Genomic DNA, 13188 nt, shown 5'->3' on the forward strand with positions numbered 1-13188 from the left:
TGGTTTCAGTGAGCTCTATGTCATAATTAGTCATTACCCCACAACTAATCAGGGAGTAAGAGAGGTTTCAGTGCATTGCATAAGTAGAGAAATTTAAGTTTTCAACATTTGATTTGTTTTTGAGGCCAGACTTTAGCATTATTTAATACCACCCATTTTTCTCCACTTAGAATAAATCCTTAGAAATAAGTTTTGTGAATGGTCCATCGCAATGCACATTGTGGCTCTTCCTGCGCCTGTATCTTACATGTTTCTTGTCTGTTTCACTCGCCTGGCAGGATAAAGACGGCCCCTCCTGTGCACTCCTTACTCTCGGAGCTCTCAGCAGAGGATCGGGACGAGGTCACCAAGCCCGGCTCCCCCCAGGAGGTGTCCCTGAGCCGCGGTGTGACAACGGACCCCAGCTTGTGGCTCATCACTCAGGAAATGCCTGTCCCGGCTCCTCAGCCCTCTGTGTCTCCGGGTGACGTTGCCAGCACGAAGGAGGATCCTAACCCACTGCCTACCACACCGAAGACTGCTGAGCCCCAAGTGGCCACGCCCACCAGGGTCCAGGACATGGAAAGCAGCCAGAGCTCAGATGGCGGTCCGCCGGGAACGCCACCGGAGGAGGCAGGGATCCCGTCGAGGGATGCCGAGCCGCCTGTGAGCAATGTCGCCGCCAAAACAGAGCCACAGTGGGAGGATCTCGTGGAGGAGGTGGTCGCCGATGACCATTCTTTGGCCCGCGTCCTGTTTCCGGTGACCAATCGCAAGACGGCAATGATGCTAATGGAGCAGCTGCTGTCTGAGGATACGCTGCTCATGGAGGAACACTACAGGAAGAAGCAGTCCCAGAAGACCAGCAACGCCCAGCAGGCCGAGGACAGGTGACCGTCACTGCTTTCTCCTTAAAGCTTTCAAACAAGAGACCCCATCCGTTACTCCTTACTGAGGGTCTGCTCTGGCAAGTGTTTGAGAAAAACGAAAAGGGTCTAATATAGGGGATTCCTAACTGCATAAGCTTGAGGCTTGTGACTTAATATGCCTAAGCAGAGTGTGCACCTTAAAGGAGAAAGTAAAATTGTGCAGTTATTCAAATTGCAGATATAGGATGAGGGTTAGTGTGTGTGAGAAGATTCAGTGAAGTGTCTTGTTTTATTTTTAGACCTGAAATGGTGGAAGCAAAGAAAACCACCCCTTCCTCCTGTGAAAACCTGGATAGCGATGACCAGACACAGGAGACAAAGCAGCCTCAAGACAGGACAGGAAGTGATGTCACAGAGAAGAAGGTAAGACATCACTTCCCCCTGTGAGTAGCAGTACAGAACACAATGTATAAAAACAGTATTGTATATACACAGAGAAAAGTAGAAGCATGTTTGTTCAGCAGCATAATTGGTATCCTAGTATCCATGAGCTTGAGTTCAGTGATGCTTTAGTGTAGCTGTCTTCAGATTGCTTGGTTCCACTCATCTTGAGCATACCCGAATATAGCTGAAAGTGCCATCTAGCTAACGTTGCCTGCTTAGTATTACTGGCCTAACTGTGTCAGGTGCAAGTGGGCATTTTTCACTAGTTTGCCATGGATTGTTTCTGTAAGCCTATTTTGTGTTGGTAAGAATGGATTTAGGCAACCACTGTTCCAGCAAATCTCTTCATTTCTTTTGCTTTTAAACAAAAACATTTAATCTTAAAATGAGCTAGCCTGTTTTACAGCATGTAATAATGGTGGAGGAACCTTAATGTTTTTAAAACTGGATGTTCCATCTTGGCTGCTGGCAAGCTAGCTAGCTAGTCACGGATGTTAACAGCATAATGGCAAAAAAGAACCTCAAGACAGGTTCACATTCATTTGACTGTGCCTGAAACTGCAGATCAGCAGTCATCAGCCATCTCAGAAAAACACGGAAAGGCGGAATTTACATCATATATGACAATTACATCTGACAGTACTTTACTGAGCTGGACAGGAAATGTCTGGTTGCTGGGACATGTCCAGGCCAGCTATAGGTTGAGAAATGGAAACGGCCACTGAAACACAAACAAACGTTTTGAATGATACAGTGCAGGCATGGCACAGCTGATTTGTAGGAGAGCAGGTCTTGTATGAGCAAAGATCATGGGAGAATGGCTTTGGGTTCTCCCCATTTGCATGATAAATGTATTTCTTCCTCTCCTGTAAGATACTTTGATATTGTGTATAGAGTTGTTAGTCATGTCTTTTTATGCCTCTCTTAGATACTTGATTTCTGAGTGTTTTTCTGTTGTGTGGGAGTTGTCTATGACACTGGATTTGTGTCCTTCCCACTCAAAGTCTCGGGTGTTTGAGGTGTTAAGTCTGGTGCGTGGGAGTTATCTGTAACCCTGTGTCTGTGCACGTCTCCGGTGTTTTGAAATGTGTGTGTGTTGTACATAACCCCTGTTTCTCTGTCCACTGCAGTGTCAGTACATGGTGTTTATTAGCGGAGTGTCTGTTGTGTGGGAGTTGTCATAACCCTGTTTCTGTGTCACACAGAGCCTCTGGTATTTTTGGGATGTTTGTCTGTTGCCTGTAACCCTGTTTCTGTGTCCGTCCCACACAGTCTGCAGTATTTATTGAGATTTCGGTGTGTTGTGTGGGAATTGTGCATAGTCCTAATTCTATGCCTATCCCACACACATTCTCTGGTCTTTATTGAAATGTTTGTGTATATATTTAATCCTGATTCTATGTCTGTCCAGCACAGATACCCTACTTTTAGATTTTTGTGTATGTGTGTTCCCATTAATTCTGTGTCTGTCCAACACAGATAGTCTACTGTATCTTGACATGTTTGCACATGTGTGTACCTCTGACTGTCCCACAAAAATTCTCTTTATTGAGAGTGTATGTGTATTGAGATGTTAGTGTATGTGTGTGCCTCTCAATCTGTGTCTTTCCAACACAGGTACTCTGGTGTGTATTGAGAGTATTGCATATTTTTGTACCCCTAACTCTGTGTCTGTCAAACATAAATACTCTCCTGTGTATTGACATCTTTTGTATGTTTGTACCTGCTGTGTGTTGACATGTTCGTGTATGTGTGTATCCCTAATGCTGTTTCTGTCAAACACATACCCTGCTGTGTGCTGACATGTTTGTGTATGTGTGCATCACTGATTCTGTATCTGTCCAGCAGAGATACCCTGCTGTGTGGTGACATGTTTGTATATGTGTGTCCCCTGCAGAGACTCCTGGTGGCCTGTATTGAGGGGCGTCTGCAGGCCCTGGAGCAGCAGCGGGCGTCTCTGAAGGAGGAGGTGCGCGTGAACGGGCTGCGGGGCGGGGAGGTGGACGCCCTGGTGCAGGAGGCCTGCCTGCCAGCGGAGTACGAGCGCTACGCCCTTTTCATCGGGGACCTGGAGCGCGTCGTCAGCCTGCTGCTGTGCCTCTCTGCCCGCCTGGCCCGCGTGCAGAACGCCCTGAGCACCGTGGACCAGAACACAGACGCGGAGGAGAAGGTGAGCGACATTCTCGCCTTACGCGTTAATATGTACAGTGCTATATCTGACATTAGCGCCTTACACTTTAATATTTACAGTGTTATGCACGACATTAGTGCATAGTGCATAGTTATAACGTAGTGTATGTTATAACCGACAGTAGCGCCATACGGTTTGTACATATGTACATATGTACGGTGCTAAATCTGACATTAGCGCCTTACATTTGAATGTTATCTCTGAAATTAGCAGCTTCTGCTTTCATACCTACAGGCCCTCATCTAACATTAGTGCCCTCTGCTTTCATACACATAGTCCTGTATCTGACATCAGGGCCTTCCCCTTTTATACATCCAGGTCTGTTCTCACGGTTATACCTGATCACTTTCTACAATTAAGGGGTCACTGCTCTCCAAGGCACAACAGTATTTCACTACCTGGTAATTCGCGTGACATCATTTGGCATATATGTTCGGTATTGCTGTGTTCAGCGCGTTTTTCTGCTGCGTTAATTAAAAAATGGCCCTGGTTCCCTGAGGTTTGCTTTCTTGTCAGAGACATTGTGTGGGTTTGATGGAAGTTGCGGTCTTGTTTTAAATAGAGTCAAAAGGCTATTTATACAACTGGATCTATAAATATCCAGTTAAGGTTATTGTATTTCCTGCAAGATTTGCAAGTTTTTTCCGCTTTCATCAGCATCACTGTTATCTTCAATGAGTCACGGAAACAAGGTGCTGGTTTCGATCTGTCTGTGCATGACTACACTGCCCTCTGCTGGTGAAACTGCGCCATTTCACTGTCAGTTTGAAATGGTGCTTTAACGTGCTGAATGTAATAATTCCCGATTATAAGTGGCTTTGCTTTATAAAAAATCTGATCACTGTGGGAATATTATCTGATTCAGTTGAGTATTTGGTGGTCCAGGTCTGTTGTGTGAAAGGCTCTCTGAGGTTCTCCCCTTAATGAGAGCATCCTAAAGCCCTTCTCCTTCCCCTCGCGCCCCCCCCCCCCCCCCCCCAATGGCAGCAATCTCTGGACAACCGGCACCGTCTGCTGTGCAAGCAGAGAGAGGACGCCAAAGACCTGAAGGACAACCTGGACCGCAGGGAGCGCGTGGTGTCAGCCATCCTGGCCCGGCACCTGACGTCCGAGCAGCTGCAGGACTACCGCCGCTTCGTCCAGACCAAGGCCTCCCTCCTCATCCTACAGAAGGACCTGGACGAGAGGCAGCGGCTGGGGGAGGAGCAGCTGGAGTCTCTGCTCAACAGCATCCCGCCCTGAGGGCACCCCCCCCTCCCCGGGCGTGTCCCCGCTGTCCCCCTCTGAGCTGGGGAGCGGGGGGTACGCTTTGACCAGCTCTCTTCTGGTGCGATGTCACCCCTCACATGAGCTGGGTCGTCCGTAGGACTTGCCGTAGACTTTTTTCAAGTGCCCGTCCGTCTGTCCACGGGATCGCCTCTGCGGTGCACCACAGGCGCCAGCGGCGATGCCGTCACTAGGGCACCTGTGCCTTTACTCATGAGTGCTGCCATTGCTTCGTATTGCAGTCGCCGATCACATGACACGTCGTCCAGCGCAATCGCCGTTTCTCATAATAACGTTAATAAGCTTTAAATATATACACATGTTGCTGAGGTGATGTGAGAGGAGGCAACAAATTTCAAGACAGTAGACTGAAAGTAAGAAAAATATCCACTTAATTTATTCCTACTAATTTTTAATGTTGGCACTCTAAATAAAACCAAAAAAGAGAAGAGAAAGCACTTTGACATTAATCTGCAGAGGCATTAATAAATCCTCTTAGAAATGTTCCCCTCAGACACTTGCATGCAGTGAAACAGGTGTTATTTATGATGAGCTTTTAAACATAAGGTAAAGTAGGATTATGAATAAAACAATATTCATGAAAAGAAACAAATAGTACTTAGCTGTAGTGGTGATGTTTTTATTGTTGGATATGTTAAGGTATTTGTATATCATAAACGATGCATTTTACTGCTGATTCCTGGCACTGTGTCCATGTCTTCCATTGTTCCTTCGCTGTCCTACTTTAAACATTTCTGTCTTGTTGTTATACATTAGCTAATTAGCTCACCGGCAATAATTAATTAAAAGCGTCTTAATGAATGTTTTAAATTGACAGCTGAGTCCAAAGCTGAGCTTAAATTTGAACACATTTGGAAGGCATGGCTAAGGTACTTTGACAGGAGGCGGGGTGAGAGGAATTAACGTGGCCTTTAACCCAACATAGTGCTGACTGCGTCTCACTATGTTGTGAATCAGGCAAGATGCTTAATGTCAGAATTTGGGCCCCCTCCCCCCTTTTCCGTTAAATGTTTGGTTTGTGAACTCATTGTCTTTGTCTGTTAAGCTTCAGCTTCTCTCAGAAGAAACACTGTCAGAAAGATACTCTTATTGAAAGGATTTATTTTAATATCACAAAAGCTTTTCAGACCTTTGCTTGACTATAAGGCATTACACACGAGTGGTTCTCTTTCCTGTCCTGTCTGTCAGTCAGGATGACTCACCTGTGTTGATAGGTTTAAACACTGAAGAAATCTGACTTTCACCCTAGAATCATTTAATGTTCTCTGAAACAAAATTCCAATGTGATCTATAATATTTCAGTATATTAAATATATGTGCTAAAGTGAATGGAATATGACAACAAATGCCTGTGTTATTTCAGTAATTAACTCTAAATTTCAGTTTTGGGTCCTTTTATTGTTTTCACAGCTACAATTCAGCAGCAGCATAGTTATTATAGAAAATACATCCCTTGTAATGGCAATCATGTCTTGTAAGTTTGGATGTGCGTTGTACATGTATATTGCACAAGGCAGTTTGGTACATTTCACAGACCACAAGCTCATCTGTTTTTGGAAAGTGATGTCACTTCCTGCATCCATAGGTGACTCGTAATGACATTCCAAAATGATTTGGACCTGAATTCAAAGGAAAAAGTGGTGTGTTCTCTAAACAGGTTTGCGATACAGAATTTCACAGAACATAGGCTCCCCCAGTGAGTGAATGTGCCTGTGACAAATTTCAAAGTGTACTATATCTTAAATATTATTTCATAAATGCTTGTGAATGTTATTTTTTTCTATCCCTCTTTCACCACTAGGGGGAGTTGAGGTTATGATATGGCCCCTGTACATTTTGTTTGTTTGTCTTACTGTGAAAAGGATGACTAAAAAAAGTTAAGATTTGAATGCAGCTTGGCGAAATGATTACCTTTGGGACAAGGATAAAATGATTTGATTTCAGGGCTGCTATGACAACCCTGGTGGAGGTCTGCTACTGGAGTCTCATTGTTTGGTTTAAATTGCAGAAAACCACGTATTTCAGATGAGCGTTTTGATTGTTTTAGTTGGCAAAACACGGCGTGTTTGTTTTGGCCTTCCCTCTCATGGCGGTTTTAAAGGTTGTGTGTGAGTGCACCTCCGGCTACCGCTGTTTATATGGCCCGAGGGCGCAGTGATGACATGCAAAAGACTACGCTGAAAGAGACAAAGGGGAACATTCTGGGTCTTAAAACAGTTCCATGCCATTTCCTGTTGTGTACATACATTTACTGCATAACGTGTAATTTATCCTTTTTTTGCGATATTCATTATAAGCAGTGTTTTGGTTGGATTTAATACTGGGCAGTTTTATTGTTGTTGTTTTTTGTTGTTGTTTTTTTTGTGTTTTTTGGTAGAGCACAAACCAGTCACCTCTGCCGGGATTCAGTTACATACAGCAATTGAACCGGTGGCCGAATGTGGCAGTGACTTTAATTGTTAGGGGGAATTGCAAATGATTGTGATGCAAACAAAACTATTCTCCAGTTATTATATCCTGGGTGACCATTGGGAAAAGTAATGACTTTAACAGCTTCTCATGCATCTCTACTTCTATCTGCAGCATGCTTGTGGCCTTCACTTAAGAGTAACTGTTCTGTGTGTGTTACGGAAAGCTCACGTGGAAAGCAAAGTAAGGACGAACATGTTTTTTTGCTATACAGTGAATAAATGGCAATGTTTTCCTCCTCCCGCTGAAGCAGTTGTGTGGTTTTATTTGTCTAATAAAGTGATAAAATTGACATTGGGTAGGAGACCATAAATAGGATGTTGGAGAATCTATTTAATACACAAGGTCTGCAACAGTTAGTGACCGACACAAGTCGGTCATTTTCTGATGAACGCTTAAGTTGCGTTTTGCATGGTAATGAACGCGTTTTTACATTTCCACTTTACTGCATTTTACTTTGACCACATTTTTTACATTTTTTTTGCCTGCAATTCACCCTGCTATCCAGCCTCCTTTGCTGTACATGTGCATACACATTGGATAGGCTTTTTATTAATCATCCCCGACATAAAATAGGTCATCATCATCTAATGATATCAAATGGGATTTTTTTTCCACGGATTCTCAGAGGAGAAGGAGATGTGCAGGGGGAGCGGAAGGATGTTGATTCGGTTAATTGCCCTATTGAATCCAAGCGGCCTCACACGCACTGCCTCCTTTAATGGGGCCCTATTGGAATGCTGGCCTTATTTGTTTCTGAACACAAGAGCCAATTACTGTGACTTTTCCCTGTTTGAAATCCCTGTAATCAATTAAGGCGGGGGGGGGGGGGGGGGGGGACTCTGCGGGGTGAGTGGCCTTTGACAAGAGGAGACTGACGGAGTCGGAGTGTCGGGCTTGGGGATTCTCGAAATAAAACCAGCAGGTTTCAAACCCCGGCTCAGGATGTTTTTTGACCAAGGTCTGCAGAAATAATAAATGTATATACACTCGATTTATAAGGGCAGCAGTGTGGTGTAGTGGGAAGGAGCAGAGCACATTATCCAGAGGCTGCTAGTTTGATTACCAGGAGGGACACTTGACCCAGATTGCTTCAGTAAATATCCAGCTATGTAAATGGGTGTTATGTAAGTTGCTCAGGATAAGGGTGTCTGCTAAGCAAATAATGTAATGTAGTGGCTGCCATTATGATATGCTAATTCAAGGAATGTCACAATTATTGTGTCCTTAACAATATTCCTTGAAGCACAGTTTTGTTTCTTAAGAGCCACGCACTCAAGTTCCCTGGCAACAGAATCATCCCCTTCCCTGGGAGGCGGTGAGGGTGTGTGTGAGAGAGAGAGAGTGTGTGTGTGAGAGAGTGTGTGTATGAGAGAGTGTGGCAAGGGGGGGGCTGAAATGTGGCCAACTCTTGAGTTTCTTTTTTTGTAGAAGAAAAGTTGCTAGGGGGTGGGGCTTGGGGCAATCCAGAGGGGGATGTAGTTTTTTTTATTCTGCACGCCTAACATTTCTGGGCACTCTGGTATGATGAAACAAACGAGAATTTCATGTATATTTTATAACTTTGTAAAAAAAAAACAAACAGCTTGAAAATGACAGAATATGAGTGTAACTGTCTTTGTAAATGTCTCTAGATCGGCTGAGAAAAATTGGTAAGTAGGCAACACTGGAAAAGTGAGGGTTAGGAGAGGGCAAGGACTTCCAACCCATGCCCAAAAGCTCCATCTTCCGATGGCACAAATGACAGATGGGACATGGGACGACCAGAGAGATGCAGAAGAAGCCATTTTGAACTGCACCAAAAGGACGCACAGTTGCCCGTCACACAACAGGACGTGACCAGAGACGCTCACGTCACTCTCGATCACGTTTCAGATAACCGGCAAGTCTCCGAGGCGTGGTGCACGTGCGGGCGTGCGTGTTTGTGTTACGAAAGGCAGCGGGCATTCGGCCATGTGATGTCCTTCTTGCTGATTGCCAGCCTCTCTCTAATGAAACCGCTGGGGGGCCCTAACCAACCCCCCCACAGTGTGCTCAGAAGAACTCAGCTGGGGAAAATTCCGCTGCGAGGGAGCTGACATCATAGCAGAGACACAGCTTGAAAGAGCATGTTCTCCTCTCTCTCCCAGCCCTGAGGGCAAACACACTGACATCATCACACACTCCGATTACTGAATAAGATTTGCACAACTGCGTGTGTGCAATCATGAATAACTCTTGGGCAGTGGGAGAGAAGGCACATTTGCATATCTATTTTGGGTTCAATGTTTTTGGACACCAAAGTGGAAAATAACATCAGAGCAGATTTTTCCCAATCTGCTACTATTTGTCCACTGTTTGACCCCTTCGTGTTATACACTACCCATTTTAAAAAATTCCTACACCTTTAATGGAAGCCTTTAGATTTTAGCATCAAAGCTCCTTCTGACATGTAGTCTGTTGCCAGCCACTACCTTCTGTGGAGCATATCAGAGATACTATCAGTGCAGATGCAGGAGAAAGGGCCGGTTGGCCTTGTGACCCACAGCTGTTGGACTGGCAGTTATACTCTGTTAAACTCCATCAAAGAGAAAGAGACTCTGAGTCGTTTTGACATCTTCATTTTTATTGATAAAGATGTATACATACATTTCTTGGCACTCCATAGTTTTTTTTTTTTAATGAAAAGTACCCAGGGGACATAAGCTCATCTTTCCAAACAGCATGTTGCATACCCCTCACATGTCTTCCTCTCTTCCTCCCTGTCTCTTTCACAGAGGTGTTACATCCACGCTTATCCTTAGAAAATATGTGCAAACTCTTATTTTTGAAGTAAGTTATTTTTTATCTAAACATACATCATATTGAACTCACGGCTGCGGGAGCAAAGAAAAACGGGTCTTCGATATCATGTACATTCCATGCTGGATTGACTCTTGATAGAAAAAAAGTATCTTGCATGACTGAATTAAATATTACTCATAATTTTTGCATATTGTCTTTGGAGCAGATGCGTCGATGAAATGACGATGAATCATACATTTAACCTCCCCCTTCACCACCGTTCTCAAATAAGACATGATTTACAAAAATAAATTAAAGAAAAAAGAAACAGAAAAATAATGCAGATGCATTTCATTCACGGCTGACTTCCATTCTGATTGGTTAAAAAAATTGTCTCGAGTGGCCTTAGATATAAAACCTGACTGGTAATCTCTCTTAGGAATTACCGCAACGGCACACACCCGCTGTATGGAAAGGGACAGTATTTGGAATAAGTCAAATGATGACCTACATAACTTGTGCTTTGTACCCTCACATCCCATATCAGCATTCTAACACAATACCATAAAACAAGTCGCAGCACAATGCGAGGCATTCCTCATTGCGTTCCAGCAATTCAAGTGTCCTGCTTCAGTACATAAAATACATGTTATGGTTCATATATTGTATATTGTATATATATCGTGGCAATAACTGCTGCAACTACTAAGTGCAGGAAAACTCCAATACAATGATACGACAATAATCTAATTCCATCCCTCCCCTCATATAAGGTAAGACTTGCATTTGTTCATTACATCAGGAATAAAGTGCACTTTACAGCGCTTTGTGACTGACAGTAAAGGCGTTGTACCAAACCAAAGTTTGTTTGATTTACACATCGCTTTTCATTGCGGTGTGAGCGCTCCGTGCTTAAACCGATCCGAGAAGCTTCTGCTCCTTGGCGCACTCTCCTCTTCCTCCGGTTCCTCGCTTAGCGAAAGCACTCCTGGCCGCTGTTTGTGCTTCTTTTTCGGCCCAAGCACGTGAGGCTGAAACAGTCTACCTATCGTGTTAAAACCCTTTGACAGCTCCGTTACGTGATCGTCTCCATCCCGCTCATGGGGTAATTCCGGGTGCAAGGCCTGCGGCTCGCCCAGTAGTTCTCTTGTTTCGAGTGACACGCCTTTGTGTAAGTAGTGATAAGGCTTCTTGCCGTTATTGTCCCTTATGTTTTTGTTTGCGCCATGGTCCCGCACAAGCAAGGCGATCACACGTTCGTGGCCGTGTATGGCGGCAATGTGTAACGCCGTGTACCCTCCGTGACTTCTGGCGTCGACGTCGAGCTCCGCGTGGCCTTGCCGGGATAGCTGAATGATATTACGCACCATCTCACTGTTTCCGCATTTGGCTGCCCAATGTAAAGCTGTGAAACCCGACATAAAATCTTTCCTTGGGGCCAGCCGAGCGTCCTGAAGCAGGAGACCATACACTTGGCTCCAGTGCCCGGCCGCAGACTTAACCAGCCACTCGTGTTCTGTGGACTCCAGAGGGACAGTCGTGGAGAATTTAGGTTCCTCTGTGGGTTTACTGTTCTTAAAGGCTCGTCTCGGGAACGGCGAGTTCGGGGTCTGGAGTTGCTCAAACACTCTCCTCTTGGTTCTGGGAGACTTGTCAACTTCATGCTCTTCACTGACCTTTCCTGGCGGTTTGTCCTTGATGTCCACTGGGACTTCAATATTAATCTGTGGTGGTGGTGGTGGTGGCAGTCTCAAAGGCAACATGCAAGGCTTCTGAACACTGGGCGCGGTTGTTTTATCATCACTCCTAACTTGTGAGACCGAGGGACTTGTGTCTTTGTCATTAAAGGTCTTAGTCTGGGGTACATCAGATGACCTTAAAGCGCAAATAGATTGTGCCTCCGTTTTCAAGTTATCCGCACCCCTGCATCTTTGCAATGCTAATTCAACTGGTGACGGGCTTTTATTACGGTTGAAAGAATCATCATTAATGTCAGAAAGAGATGACACGTTGCTACTACCAAGATCAGACGTCTCGCCCCCGCCACCCTCACTGTTCTCGCTGATCGGACCAGGTGAATCCACGCAACCCTCCGCAAGATCGGACGTCTGATCAGTTAAAGCAAGGTTCTCTTTCAATAAATGCGAATATCGTTTCTTAATGACAATGTACTTCTCGCCCTCAACTTCTTTGACAACCGCAACGTTGTTAACAAAACGCTTGAAAAGTTCCCTGTTCTGTTTCTTTTCCGCGAGATCGCTGCAATTTAAAGGACCTTTGAACTTACTTAGCATTTCGGAGTTCTTCACTTTGCCGTCCCGTTCCAGCAGGAATGTCAAAATAGTTTCTTGAGTCAAAGCCATTGTTTTCGCACCTTACCAATGATGAAGGGAACGCCAGTTATTTCAGTTACTGTTCACCTCTTTCCTTGGCTGTCATCCGTTTTTTCCGATACCTTGGGCTGTGGCTTCACTCTACCTGCAGTTTCCGGGGAGTGAGTGAGTGAGCTGAGAGTGGTATATGGAGCATAATTAGAATAATATATGCGCAGTAGTGAATGGGGAGAAGGGGGCGAGACGGATTTCTGGTAACTGTAGTTGATAGCCACGGGGTTAGTTTTTGCAACTTCAGTCTTTGTTTAAAATCCCAACACGCGGAGAGCTATTAACCATGGTTTCACAAAGAAAGGTAAAACATAATACCTTTGCTAGACAATGGATAAAGAATTTCAGGGTAACCTCCCCAGACGGAATCCTATTTCTGATAATGCCAGTCTCTTTTTTTTTGGGCAGGTAGCATAATAATCAGTTCTCGCAGTTACAGAGGTCCATATGCCATGCATTGGGGAACGAACCTCAATACAGGGAAGTTACAATTGCTCCTTTGTTAAATTCGATTGTTGTCTGACATTGTTGCAATTCCCAATATTTGATTTCTGTAGTACAACACACGACATGATACATTTCAATGTAACAATGCCTTATATTTGGCTGTTTTATTTATGTTTGCATTTTAAATATTCAAAGCAGAAACTATTAAGTAAAACTGGCTATTAAATACAGATGTTCACTGTAAAGGAGCAATAACTGCCTTTTTTCTAAACAGCAGTAACAGCCTACGAGACTACAGATCCCGAGAGCGCTCACGAGCACGGTGACCCAACATTACCAAAAAACCTGACTGTGT

At 44.5% G+C, this 13188-nt stretch overlaps 2 protein-coding genes across 3 annotated transcripts in view; one reads left to right on the plus strand and one right to left on the minus strand.

Moving 5' to 3' along the window:
* shroom1 (shroom family member 1) overlaps window positions 1-5829 on the plus strand; it is a 28366-nt gene extending 22537 nt beyond the window's left edge. For both annotated transcript variants that reach the window (XM_036525175.1, XM_036525176.1), the window contains exons 5-8: window positions 279-869; window positions 1148-1271; window positions 3190-3462; window positions 4471-5829. In XM_036525175.1, the coding sequence (XP_036381068.1) occupies window positions 279-869; window positions 1148-1271; window positions 3190-3462; window positions 4471-4725 (1243 nt within the window). In that variant the 3' untranslated portion in view covers window positions 4726-5829. The remainder of the gene's footprint in view (window positions 1-278; window positions 870-1147; window positions 1272-3189; window positions 3463-4470) is intronic.
* A 4941-nt stretch (window positions 5830-10770) lies between these two features.
* On the minus strand, window positions 10771-12365 carry LOC118775776 (ankyrin repeat domain-containing protein SOWAHA-like). Its single transcript, XM_036525874.1, has one exon. It carries the CDS (start codon window positions 12363-12365, stop codon window positions 10890-10892), a length of 1476 nt encoding a protein of 491 aa, XP_036381767.1. The 3' UTR covers window positions 10771-10889.
* Between the last annotated feature and the right edge of the window lie 823 nt (window positions 12366-13188).

The sequence above is a fragment of the Megalops cyprinoides genome, chromosome 3 (genome assembly GCF_013368585.1).
Source record: "Megalops cyprinoides isolate fMegCyp1 chromosome 3, fMegCyp1.pri, whole genome shotgun sequence".
NCBI lineage: Eukaryota > Metazoa > Chordata > Actinopteri > Elopiformes > Megalopidae > Megalops > Megalops cyprinoides.

Excerpts from the sequence above, each read along its gene's own strand:
- LOC118775776 (XM_036525874.1), bottom strand. The coding sequence starts at position 12,365 with ATGGCTTTGACTCAAGAAACTATTTTGACATTCCTGCTGGAACGGGAC.